Source organism: Electrophorus electricus, chromosome 2 (genome assembly GCF_041902795.1).
Source record: "Electrophorus electricus isolate QZ-2024a chromosome 2, ASM4190279v1, whole genome shotgun sequence".
Lineage (NCBI taxonomy): Eukaryota > Metazoa > Chordata > Actinopteri > Gymnotiformes > Gymnotidae > Electrophorus > Electrophorus electricus.
In genome coordinates, this window is record NC_137498.1 from 43,892,397 (window position 1) to 43,906,111 (window position 13,715).

At 40.8% G+C, this 13,715-nt stretch overlaps 1 protein-coding gene across 3 annotated transcripts; it reads right to left on the minus strand.

Annotated features, from left to right (window-relative positions):
• Window positions 1–1,663: 1,663 nt before the first annotated feature.
• On the minus strand, window positions 1,664–13,124 carry lipea (lipase, hormone-sensitive a). 3 transcript variants are annotated; one of them, XM_081705801.1, is made up of 13 exons: window positions 12,925–13,124; window positions 10,235–10,484; window positions 9,611–9,892; window positions 9,369–9,459; window positions 9,005–9,150; window positions 8,708–8,893; window positions 8,335–8,487; window positions 8,039–8,183; window positions 7,707–7,934; window positions 5,751–6,118; window positions 2,420–4,991; window positions 1,985–2,044; window positions 1,664–1,831 (listed from the first exon to the last, which is right to left on the minus strand). In XM_081705801.1, exons 1-11 carry the CDS (start codon window positions 12,933–12,935, stop codon window positions 4,758–4,760), a joined length of 2,094 nt encoding a protein of 697 aa, XP_081561927.1. In that variant the 5' UTR covers window positions 12,936–13,124; the 3' UTR covers window positions 1,664–1,831; window positions 1,985–2,044; window positions 2,420–4,757. The 3 variants fall into 3 exon arrangements, with proteins under 3 accessions (XP_081561927.1, XP_026867377.3, XP_081561932.1); XM_027011576.3 differs by lacking the exon at window positions 1,985–2,044; XM_081705806.1 differs by lacking the exons at window positions 1,985–2,044; window positions 12,925–13,124 and having other exon boundaries at window positions 9,611–10,068; window positions 10,235–10,374.
• Window positions 13,125–13,715: the final 591 nt, after the last annotated feature.

Below are 13,715 nucleotides of genomic sequence, written 5' to 3' on the forward strand. Positions count from 1 at the left end.
GTTAAGGTTATCCACATGACTCCCTTGTACTGGCCTGACTTTGGGCAAAATATTCTTAATTTGACAAGCACAATGGTCTACAATTAAATGGGCACAAAGTGATGCTGTGATATTTTCCCCTTTTGATTCCCCTGGGGCCAACCATATTGTGGGAACAAAGTGTTTTGGTTTAGAAAAACATTGCAAATTCTTTTTGACATAAATTAGTGACCTAAAAATGACATATTTTGCCAGGAAGTCCAAAGTTAAACATTTACTGTATTGTAAATTTGTAGATACTGCCTTCATGAACACTCACAGAACCAAGAACTGCCCAAGCAAATAACTCAGAAAAACAAAACCTTCTACATCAGTGTGCTATAGCAACTACTATGAATTAACTGAAATGTATCCAGCAATCACAAGATGAAAACCCAGTGACTTTCTGGTTCAGTACCATGTTGGACCACCTTTGGCTCTGATAATAGCTGCCACTTGTCGTGGCAATGATTCAATATGGTTCCTGTAATGTTCTGGTGTTAAAGATGACCATGCTGATATCAGTGCTTCTCTTAACTGTTCAAGGTTACTGGGTGGACACTCTCTTCTGCACATGCTGTGTTCAAGTTCATCCCAAAGATGTTCAACAGGACTGATGTCAGGAGATTGTGGTGGCCATGTCATTATACTCATTTCACTCGAATGCTCCTCAAACCACTCACAGACACTTGTTGCCCCATGACAGGAAGTGTTATCTTGTTGAAAGTATCCATCCCCTTTGGGATACATAATGGTCATGAATGGATGAACCTGGTCTCCTAGAATGTTAAGATATGCTGGGGCCTCAAGATTTTCATCTACAGGTATTAATGAACCTAGTGCATGCCAACTCAACATCCCCCAAATTTTCACACATCCTTCATCCATCTCCACATTTTTAACCATGAAAGATGGGTCCATGGCCTCATGTTGCTTGCGCCACACCCTGGCTCTACCGTTGTGGTGGTGCAGTTGGAACTGAGATTCATCAGACCAGACTACTTTTTTCCAGTCATCAACTGTCCACTGCTGATGTGTCTTAGCCCACTGCAAACGCCTCTGGCGATTTACTATGGATAAGAGAGGTACTCGACGCGGTCGTCTGCTGTTATACCCCATACATGCAAGAGTTCGACGCATTGTGTTCAGTGAAATCGGTCGTTGTACCTCGCAATTGTATTCTGATGTTAACTGTTCTACTGTGAATTGGCGATTTATTGTTAAAGCTTGAGCCACCCAAAGTCTACCCCTTTCATCCACCAGGGGGCGCCTGCCACACAGCATGCGTTTGGATGAAGTATTCTGTGTTCTGGCCCATTCGTTGTACACTCTTGAGATCGCTGCCTTCGAGAAGCCAAACAGCTTTACAGTTTTGGCAACACTCAGTCCCGACCTCCGGGCACCCACGATCATACCCTTTTCAAAATCAGTCAGATCACGCTTTAGGCCCATTCTCTATAATCCGTTTACATTCAAAGTATGTGTGAAAGTGGAATTGCGGTTGCATGTACCTGTCTTTTTCAAAACATAGCTTTGTTTAATGGTCAGACAGCAGTTGTTTTTTTGTTTGTTTTGTTGTTGTTGTTTTTTAATGTTCAACATCCGTAGCGTTTGTAGACAAAGCAACAGTTCAGGGAGTCAGAAATCCAAAACAACCATCTTTACTTTTCCCTTACAACATCCAGATGGCCTAGTCCAGATCTAGGATTACAATCCTAGGATTAACATAAGTGTGTGATAGTCCAGGCAGGTGAAGCCTGGCATATACCATTTTATCCATCTAGTCTTCCAAGTAGACTTGCACTTGTGCTACCTAGGAAAGATTGAGACAATCAGTACTAATCTGAATAAGAATAATAAATTATTTACATTGTGTAAAGCAATGTGTAACTGGCAATGAAGTCAATACCACTCAATCTAATTATTATTGAAACACGAGACAAAAATATTATATTCAAGACCTCACCACACTGATTCAGCCGTCTAACGTCATTTCTCTCCACTCCGGGACTAAAACTCGACCGAGCTGTATTGTGAAATAACAGCAGCTACTAAACAAATGAGCTAACTGTAGATGTCCACTGACACTTTGACACCAGCAGGTCTGGTGACAAATGTAAATTTGTGACGGCAGGGCATCTTCATAACGACAAGTGGCTGCCACTAGCTAACAAACATATATACATATATTAGTTTATATAAACTTAGGAAATAAATAATGTCTAACGTAAATAACTGTAAACTGAATAAACAGTTAGGGTTATCTGGCTGGTTGTCTATCTGTGGGCATGATAAGATGATTTTTATCGCAGTCTGCGTTTGCTTCCTTGCTAGATAACTAAGCATGTAATTAGATAAGCAAGATCATTTCGACAGTAAACGTTACTTTGAAACCACATACCATTTACTCCTGTTGATTTATTCTGTGTACATCAGATGCCTAAATCAACTGGCTTACATTAACTACTTTTTTTTGTTTTTTATATTTCGTTCAGCCGTTCTGTTTTATTGTGTGTTTTTCCAATATGGTCGAGTTTTCTTCATTGTGCCTTAGTGCTGATTCGATGTGAGGACTCCACGCTGCCGTCTACAGGGTGGAGGATATTTAAGGGGTTTCCGGCGCAGGAACGTATTCATTACAAGCCCTCAGAACTACAGCAACTATTACAACTTATTGTTGTTATAAATCTCAAAAATATGATGGCAAGCCTTGTTATAATTATGTCGACCAAAACAATGTTCTGAATGTTAACATATACTTGTCTACATGAATCTGCAAAATATGCTGCAGGTACATGTAATTTGATAAGAACAAAATATATGTGTCACTCCAGGAAGAGCTGATGACATTAATAGTGGCTTGATAAAGAATTGTGCAGATTTTAAAAATAGCCCAGATATTTGATATATTATAAACCACTTCCTACTTCAAATAAATGTGTACAAATAGTTCAAATGAACATACTGTAAAAGCTAATACATCCAAACCCTGATTTTATAACAATAAAGAGTACTAATAGTCAGCAACATATAAAAGTCTTAATTTAATAAGTAATCATTGTCATGATTAATTTTGTTTGCAAAAAGAAGACGGCATACAGCAAAACAATCACACATGTCAAACTAAGACATTTTCAGTACACAGGGATAGTTAAAAGGGGATAAATACTCTTTAGTCTCTTTTGTTACTTTGGCCTTTATACTGGAAAAGGCACTGGGGCATATACATTCACAGCTGGTAGACAAGGAGGCTGACTCATGAACAGACTCATTACTGCTCAACAGGAGAGTGATAGGAAGAGCACAGGTAGGAGGAGACAACTACACATCACACTGACTGATACTCGCTTTGTGGCAATCCACAATCCAAAAATAGGATGAATCTGCTTTTTTTTTTTTTTTTTTTTTTTTACTTTTTTATAGCTCTCTCTCTCCAAAACACAAAGACTATGACCACATAGAATCTAAAGGAAGAGCACAGGTAAGTGAAGTGCAGAAGGTTGTATTCAGTTGCCTGGGAGAGCTAAGATAACTTAACATCTGCTATCTGCTATCTTTACATAGTGTTTTCATCATACCTAAGTTATCTGTACAAACCATAATATATAAGGGTGGAGGAGTAAAAAAATAAATATCTGTGCTTTTCAAAACAAGTTCTTGACAGTCCTTGTTTTGTTGTTCTTAACAGTTCAATTCAGGTGCACTAGGTGGGACAATAAAACAGACCATTGGTGTGTCCTAAAGACTCAGATAAGAAACACTGTTGTTATATGCCCTCCATCACCAAACTGAACCAAAAATGTAAAAAACAAACAAACAAACAAACAAACAGCCAGTTTGTTTTAATATTTTCAAAGCAACTAATCAGCGGCAGTTACAAAGAAGAACCAATAAGCATTTCTGTATATATTACACATATTTCAAAAAAGATGATGAGGTATAAGTAAGGAGGTATATTTATAGGCCATTAAAAGTTTGTTAAGGTGCAATTACAAACACTGCATTCATTCTTTATTAAAATCATTTGAAATGATAAACAGTGCATGGTGGATGAAAATTATCCATTATATCAGCCATGCCCTAAACTGTTTGGACCTGATTACAGATTTATTTTGTATGTGAAGACAGGCAGTGGGGCACAATGTTGTGAAGCCCAACGACAACATTAGCACAACATTGGCTCTCTCTCTAGACATCTCTCTGTACTTCATCTTAAAAACAAAGCCCTGATAAAGACTCAGATGCAACAGCATTTTTCTAAACCATCACCTGATCACCCACAGTGCATGTAAAGACTGTACATGTGAAAGACTCCTATAAAGTAAACGTACCTTTAACATCACCATGGTGATTCACAGCGATTTCAAGTACAAAATGTCATTAGAAGGTATGGACATAAGCTTTAGATGGATCTTAGAGCTGTGTTAAAGACACAGTGGCAATATGGCTGGTTCACATAGTAAAGGCAATACACTGTTAAAGTCCGCTTCTCTCTTGCTTCACCGTGCTTTCACAGTGGTGGAGACCTTTGACCTTTGGTATTTCAAGTTTAAACATGGAAGTGTATAAAAGGGTGACTTGATTCTCAACAATGGTTAATAAAAGTTTATTATATCTAGTTTGGGAAATTGTGTTTTTAAACAAACAAACAAACAAACAAACAAACAAATACCTTTTTGGAAGAGCCCTGATAGTTCCTGGTAGTCCAATTTACCTTACCCATCCAGAGAGTCCTCGTTCTAACTGAGAATTGGTTGCCCGCGAGTAGCAGTAGCTGGTTCATGCACAAAGACCTCCCTGATTCGTCCCACACAGAGGTTTGATGCTTCCTGTGTCTCTTTGGAGAGCTGCGATAGGCTGAGAAAGCCATGTGGGAGGTCCTCGATCACTGTCAAGGTCACTGGTTGGCCAATGCTTCTCAACTTTTTGGCAAACATCACAGAGTCATCCAATAGGGCATCCAAAGCTGAAGCCTAAAGCAAAGGTTCGGAAAAGAACTGTTAGTCATTTCAATGTGTATAGATTAATTACTTATATTAATATAGATTGACAATTTATTAACAATTTAATATAGATTAATAATTTATTTGTGGTATTCATGGTTTTTGCTGTGATTCTAATTGTTGTTACTTTTCCTCACGTGCTTCACATATTCTTTAACTTTCTAAAAAAGTGTATTTTCGTTCATGTTGCATCTTGATTGACTGTGTCACCTCCTCTACACAGTTCAGTCATACAGTGTGTGCCTCTTTGACCTTTACACTTTACCACTTCTGCCTCCCTGGGACTTGTATGGTAACCCTTTAATATGGTGAAACTGATATTTTCATCTAAATTAAATTCTGAAAAAAAACATTTTCAGATAATAAGGGTTTAGACAGAAAATAAACATTTTTCCTTATCATTTTTTAATAATCTTTACAAATTTTAATGTCTGTCATGCAAAGTAAAAGGCAGAGCTTATTTTAATGATCTTATCAAAATCTGTCTCTGTCAATACAATATGCATAGTTTTTAATATAGTGAATACAAACAACTAGCTGTAATTATTTCATTATTTTTGACTAGTTGCCAGAAACTCAAAAATAGCATCATCTGATAAAAACTCCAGTCTTGGAAACTCACAGAACTATACACGTTAGTGTTCCCTGTTCTCTAATTCAGTCCTTCAGCATTTTAGAAACCCTTCTGACTGTAAAGATTTTGAAATCACCCCACAATTACCAGCTTACCACTAGATGAACTGGTGGCAGTCCCTTGAGGAGACTGTCAGGTGCAAGCAGAGGAGACACAAATGGGTTATTCATAACTGGGGTGCAAGGGGTCCGAATTTCCGCGAGACAACCCGATCGGAGGGGCTCGAAGCCCTCTGGGAATTCCCTGGGGCCTTCTTGTACATCCTCGGAGTGAGGTGTGGGGTCCCGCAGTCCGTTGGTTGCCCTGCTGGTCGAGGCTTGTGCAGCAGGCTTTTCCTGGAGTAGCGACTGCAGCCAGCTGGAAGCACCTTGCGTGATGTCCCTGAACAGCAGCGCCGTGTCCTGCCCAAGAGCGCTCAGTGTGTCCAGTTGCTGGACCTGCTGCACTGACCCACTGTCTGCACCTGAGAGAGAACGAGCAGATATAGGGATGGACAGATGGAGAAAGTGAAAGCACTATACAAATGCAATGCAGTTATGAGGAATGGAGTGAATGAGCAGAGACTTTGGATAAGAAATTAGGACAAACATAAAGGAAGTGAAGAAGAGAAAAGAGACCTATTTCCCTATACAAATGTGCCATATCACTCCTTTTGAGTACCTGACTATATACAAGAAATATACAAGAACAGAGTGTATGCCCAACCAGTGCTGGTTGTGATGCATCACCATGGTCTTACTTCTCACTGTTACAAAGGATACATTACATTTAAAATTCTAGTAATCACATTACGTTTAAATATAAAATGTTGGTTTGATATATAGTACATTGCTTTACTGTTTACGCAATTTGAGCACAACCTGCTACAGCTGAATTGCGAGGCATGAACTGTCAACGTGGCCGGTGTAATAGGAGTGTAAAGATATTTTTCCAGATTTTTCCAGATGAAAATGAAGGGGAGAAGTGGAGACCTTTTGATTGTTTTGAATGCACTGCATGTACACTACCATCATTTGAAACTATATCGAGTGTATAAAAGTATCATCCATGTAGATTCAACAAGCTATCTGTAAAAACATATAATCTGACGACAATGCTTCAAAAGGTATGGCTTTTTAAAAAAAAAAAAACATCTTTCTTTTAAAATTATGTATTCTGAAATTTTCTAGTTTAAATTTAATAAACCACAAAATGGACAACTGGAAGTCATCATTATATTTTCCGATATGCACAGATTTGTGTGTATTTCAGAAAGGTAAAGTGATGAGTCATCAGATTACATGAGCAGAGTAATCCCGTTACATATTATGTGAGTAAAGTAATCCCATTACAGATTATGTGAGTAGAGTAATCCCATTACAGATTATGTGAGTAAAGTAATCGGCCTTCTTACGCGCCGTGGCTGGTTACTGATGCAGACAAATTGGCACTGGCTCATCCCATGTTTCTTCACACTTCACATCAAGTTATTACCATCCTGAATAACATTCAAACACAGCACATGATGGCACAGTGACGTTTGGGCCATGAGGCCATCCTTTGCGCCACTCAGAACTTAACCATTAAATCACACACGACCCTGAGTTCACCCGCTAGCCTGTGACGATCGCGTTTGACATCACTAAATCATTATGATGACTCTGTGCCCCACGAATGCATGGAGGCTATCCTTGAGTCCTCGAGCATGCGCTCTGCTCTCTCTAGCACACCGCTTGAAGGCGGCTATCACATTTTTGTAGATAGCTCATGTTTTAAACTGTCTGATTCCAAATTTTCCTGTGGTTATTCTGTCTGCTCTCTGCCCAACCTCATTTGGGAGGCTACTGCTGATGATTCTTGGTTCAGTTGGTTAACTGACCTTGTCGGCCCTTGGGGATCTTGGCTCATAAACATATGTTCTCCCGTAATCCTGATTATTGTGTTCATTCTTGTTTGTGGCCCCTGTTTATTGTCACTGCTGTCTTCTGTTGTAACTCGCATCTGATGGGGGTGTTACCTGTGTAGGCACTGATAAGGGGTGTTACCTGTATAGGCACTGATGGGGGTGTTACCTGTGTAGGCAGTGATGCACTTATAAAGCACACTCAGAGGCAGCACAGGGTCGATGAGAGTCAGGAGCCGGGAGGGTGAGGCATCTGTCGTCAGAAGCGTTGCGGGGTATGCGGCCATGATGCCATCTGGGGCCCTCACTCCATGGGACATGGCCTTCATGGAGACAGTGATGCACAGATTCCCCCCTGCACTGTCCCCTGCCAGACACACACGTTCCGCTGTTGAGCCTGCCAAAATAGTTGGAGACAAATATCTAAGTCACTGGCACCCTGCAAAGCCAGCACTGTGGAGAACTTTATTTTCCTGAGTTTGTGCACATCATAGCACCAACCCAGTAAGTTGCAGTTCTTTAAGGCCCAGCAGTAAGCATAGAAACACTCCTCCAGAGCACGGGGGAAGGGGGCTTCAGGGGCCAGTGAGTAATCCACAGAAAGAATAGGTACATTCAAATCCCTTGACCAGCTCTTCAGATAACTCTGAAAAACAAATGAAGTCCATAATCAATTAATCGCATGGGAGCACTTTAATTTACTTGAGAATGCGCATGGCGAATTAATGCAGATTATTATGTTGCTGCTGTACATATACAATATATATTGCAAAAGAAAACAAAGATATTTGGGATACTTCATGAGACTTGGAGGTCTGGGCAACAAATCCCCCCCCATGGAAATGGACGAGAAGCCACGGAGAGAGACAGGCTCTCTGGAGCCTGGGGCCCACAGTGAGAGAGCGCAGAGGGGTTTCGGGCCCAGAGAATACCAGCAGTTCTGCACTGTCCTGTAAACCAAAGGAAGGGTGATTCCTTGGGATTAGGCAACATATTAATATTTCTTTCAGGAGAAACGACGTGACTCTCCCAACACATTTTTCACATATTAATATTTCTCCCATAGCCAGCTCTCAGTTGCAGAACAGCAATGCTGACCAACACTCTCATAACTACCATGATATCACATATAGGCCATCATACGACCACACAAGGACCCTGACACCACACCTGTCCCTGGCGGAGGGAGTGGGAAATCAGCCGCATGTGTACAGGTCCTGGCCCCCAGTGGGCAAGTGGTGGTGACACGGTGACTGAGAGGTTGGGGTCTGAGGACAGTGGCAAAACTAGGGGCTCTCCAGGGACTGTCAGCATCAGGTTCACCTGCACAATGTTAGACGTGATACTCGCCAAACTCTGAAAAGACACAAAGAGACGGGCACTTCGTCTGCATTAAGACACAGTAAGATAGTAGGACAGTAAGATTTGTCCTAATGAAAGAAACGAGTCACACATATTCTAACTGACGGATATCAGCTCTGTCTCGGTGATGTTCCAGAAGGTCTTCCAGAAGTGCATATCCAGGTTTTGAGTAATGCGTTCAAACTCGGCCCCCCTCAGCTCAGGGTCCACAACATACTTCCCAGACGTGAAGAATGAGAGAGCTGCTCTCCCTGTAGACAGAATGCCTTATGCGTTCAAACTTTCCTTAATGTAACACTTTTTCCAAGCATTTTTTTTTTCAAATCTGAAAACCCTCCAAATGCACATATACAGACAAGTGAAATAAATCAATGTATGAATACTACACAAATTACAGGGCCATTAATTGTGCCTTTATCTTCAAAACCTTATGATGCTTAACTTTAATGATAACCTGCATTGCACTGACCTAACCTAGTCTGATGTTTCTTGTAGTTATCTCCAAATGATACCATACTGATGACCACTGTCTGCAGAAAGGGTCTGAGAGAGGGGGAGAACTGGACAGAAGGGACAGACAGAGCTTCAATCACTTCAATAACTGTGGTAAAACATGGAGGTATTTAAACATACATAACTTTTTATAAAAGTATAACATTAAAGTTTAGCTTAACTATAGCTAAAGCCCAGTTACATGCTAACACCACTCACCTGGAAGCCCAGGCATCGCCCGTAAAAACAGGCCTTGTGCATGGATGTGTATTCCTTTACGAACCGCTTACTCAGTTCTCTGTCCTGTGAGTAAAGCTGACCATGCTGATTCTCACCGAGCAACCGCTGGGCCAAATAGAGCAATGCTCGCAGCTGGCACAGGGCCACACAGTACGTCTGCATCTCGCCAGCATTGTGCTCCACACGGAAGAAGACCCCCCCGCAGTTTGTGGCAATGTAGCGTCCCTTTTGGATTATATGGAGAATGCAAGAATGTACCACCTGTAGGCAAAAAGGGGTCAGTGCTGAAACACTTCCGCTTGGACGGCCCATCTAAGTCTTCTTATGGATGCTCAGGTTAACGCTGCAATCCCCCTGAGATCAATGATGTTTGGTCATTCATTCTTTCTTCTTTATCATTGATGTACCCAGCAATTACCAGTTTCCAGTTCTCAGAACTGTGCAAATTAGAACAGCATGTGACGGACACAACTGGTGCAAGTAAATTAATAAATAAATTAAATTAAAAAACAAACGCTTTATGCCACAAGCTTATGAAAAATACATCAACCTCCTTCTAGTCTAATAGTTTGCTAGTGCGCTATTCTGCTAGTTTTAGTCTACCTTGACTAAGGTACGGTAGCCGTTTCCAGGTGTCTGGGGGTCAAAATCAAAGTGGTGGTAAACAGCAGCAAAGCCAGTGACCAGGCCCTCAACAGCACGGCCATGTTCCTGAATATGTGTCATCGTCACTAAGAGTCGAGCGGTGGCATCACTGCACCGCAAACTCTCAAGCCTCGTGAGTGCTGCGATGGTTTCCACGCACACAGCCTCCAACGTGGAGTAAACAGTCCGATGATCCATGTGTTGTCGACTGAGAAAGAAAGAAAGAGGAGGGGTGTCAGCTGTGACCTTCAGACAAAATGAAAGCACAGACCCAAAGCCAAACAACTCGAATAAGGACAAAACAAAGAAACGAGTAATGAGTGTAAACTACATGAGTGTTACAGCAGACAAAGGCTAGCAAAAGCAGTCCGTGTTGAAGTCTATGGCCACCTGGTACAACGATACAATGTGGAGCCATTGCAAATTAGGTCAGAACCGTAAGTCTAGCCAGTTATAGTTTTAACATTATTGGGTGGATTATATTGTGCATGGGTAAATCCAAATTTCTCTAAGGATCTCATTTAACTGGCTTCAACCATTCCTGAGCTCGTATGTTCTAGTCTGGAACCTATGCCTTTCACACCATTGGAAGCCCAGTGTAACCTCTGACTTACTCAATACGTAACACTCCTATTCTCTATCAGTTACAGTGGTTACGTATCTCACCTTGCATTCAATACCTCTCTGCTCCATATCACTTTCAAAGCTGCAATTTCACCAGGGTGTTGAATGTATTCACCGCTTGTTGAATTTGGTCTTAGTCCTGTAATCATTGCTATAACTGAAAGTTTGCAGTTATACTATACTAGTATATCAGTTATACTAGCAGTTCTGCTCAAACTTTGTGATTTTTTGTTGAGAAAACGGAGAACCACTTTAACAATATAGAGGCTACTCTTGGGGTAGACAATAACACCATCATGAACTATACCTGCATTAACGTCACCTCTCTTCATTAAATGCATGTGACAAACACCTGCAACCTATGCCACCTGCCCAGGTAGACTCAGATCCACTAACCTGATATAATTTGAAAGACCTGCTGTGACTCAGCCATGAATATTTCCTTCCTATAGTGTCACCAGGTCAACTGCTTTACATGCCCCCCACCCATTCACAGTACTTTAGCTCCGCATTCGATGCCATGGTTTCCAAAGAGGTCGCTTCCAAAAAGTCAGCTTAGACCTTAGCACTATATAATTAGATATTGGATATTGGAAAATAACAGCCTGTGGACACTAAAAAAAAAAGAATTCCCTAATCCACGCCAATTATGATATAGTAGGGTGATTCTTCACTGTCAGGACCTGCAACATCTGTACTCAAGACCCTTTACGAGCTCTCAAAGTCTCATCTTTGGTGAAGAAAGCACAAGAGTGGCTAATCGGAATGGAGTTTACCTGCTGCAACAGCTTCTGGTGTAGTACTGACAACATCCTTTACCTACTGCCAGCCTGTTACTGAATGGAGAATTAAAACATCTTGGTCCCTACTACCACCACTGAGAATATATAAAATGTCTTCTGTCTGGGAAGGCCCTCATCATGCCCAAAGATCTTACATTACTGTTGGTGACAGACCCCAAAAGATTATAATACCCAGGACTTGCACTTCTATCACAAACAACTCATAAATTGTTAAATGGAGGTTAAACCTCTGATCCCAAATAAAAATAATAACAACATTAAAAGAAGAACTATTATAATAAATATAATAACTCATTATTGACATAATAATAATAATAATAATAATATCGTTATTATTATTATTAATACACCAATATATTTTATAAAGAACTTTTCCCTTTTCTCCCGATGTATTGCTAAAAGAAAGCTGTGCTACTTAATTTCACTGTCGACTACTTGCACAATGAAAGGAATCAAATGAATTGAACTGGTGTTCAGCCCTATTAATAATGGAGAAAAATGACAACAGTGTGACTTGTGCCGTTAAAACTTCCAATAATGTATCTTTTGGGATTAAAATATTTTAGCCCTCCTAACCGACGTCTTTTCAACCTGTCTAGGAAGCGTCAGTGCATTTCTACTTGACTCAGTGAATCGCATAATAGAACAGCTAACTGCAGTTTTTTAATGTCTTGAAAAGCAACACGACCCACACACAGTTAAAGCAAAATCATCAAATAAAACGAAGACACGGAATAACTCGGATCTTCACAAGCAGAATATTATCTCGACCTTTAGGACTGGAAACTATACGGATCGATTCCCATTTCGGCCCCGTTTAGCCAAGTTATCTTAACTTATCGTTCTCACCCAACAGACTCTTCCGTCCACCGGTGTCTCTAAGCGACGAAATAAATACCCTACCTGACGACGATGCTGCACTTGCAGTGCTCAGTCAAATCACCCCCTGCGGTGCAGCACCTGGCACCTGGGAGTGGCAATGTCGCTGTAGCACCCCTGTGATCTACACACCATAGTCCAGCACCCACACGAACCATTTACCGGAAAACTATTTACTTTACAGATCAATGAACTAACTCGGATCCGTGAAAATCATGCGTTAGGCTAGACCTGCACAAGCACTCCAGGTGATAGTGTGTCTTCCGTGATAAGGTGTGGGGCGCACAGCAGAGGACTTTCCAGTGCCGGGGCTTATTTTTCTCCTTACCGTCGTTGGCTTACCTGCCGTCCATCGACAGAACTCCGAGGCTGTTTCCAAGTTGTTAAAACAAGGAAACTGAGCTCGAACCGTGACCGCAGAACACATACGACAGACGAAAGTACCGACGATTAAAAAAAAACTACGCGGTTTCTTTCGTGGTTTAAAGTACCAATGTTTTCTCGAATTAAAACTGTCTATCCGTATCGTCTTCCGGAGCTGTCAGAAGTGCACCCCGTAGCATGCTGGGAATGAGAGTCATGTGAGGCGCTTCAGTGTCCCGACCGGGCTACAGCCACGGGAATTGTTACATTATTATGATTATGATTATTATTAGAGTAATCTATTTTTTTTAATCATCAGCAACAATAGCTAGAGACAAAATCCGCCAATAGGCTCATGGGGCAAATAAAAACGAAAACAAAATTTGAAGCAGGTATCTCAAAAGTGAGGTTTGTCATCATTATAAATACACCCCTATAGAAATTTCGCTATGGAATATGTATGACTTTCTTTAAGATATCTGTATGCTCTGTATATTCCTTTCTCTTGCTCAGTTCTTTTATGTCTGAAAGTCTAGACAATCTGAAAGCATGAAAGCAATAATTTTGCCATCAATATGTCATACTAATACAAGCGACCTGAGCCAGTCTGTGAACCTAAATATGGTTCACATAATTTATTTAAAAATTATACTTTTTTTCTGAACATCCCATCCTCAAAAGTAACTCATTACAAATACGGTTTTGACAAATTTCCACCATACTATGTGAAAGAAAGTCAATTGTCAATTCCTCAGTTATCCTCCTAGGAT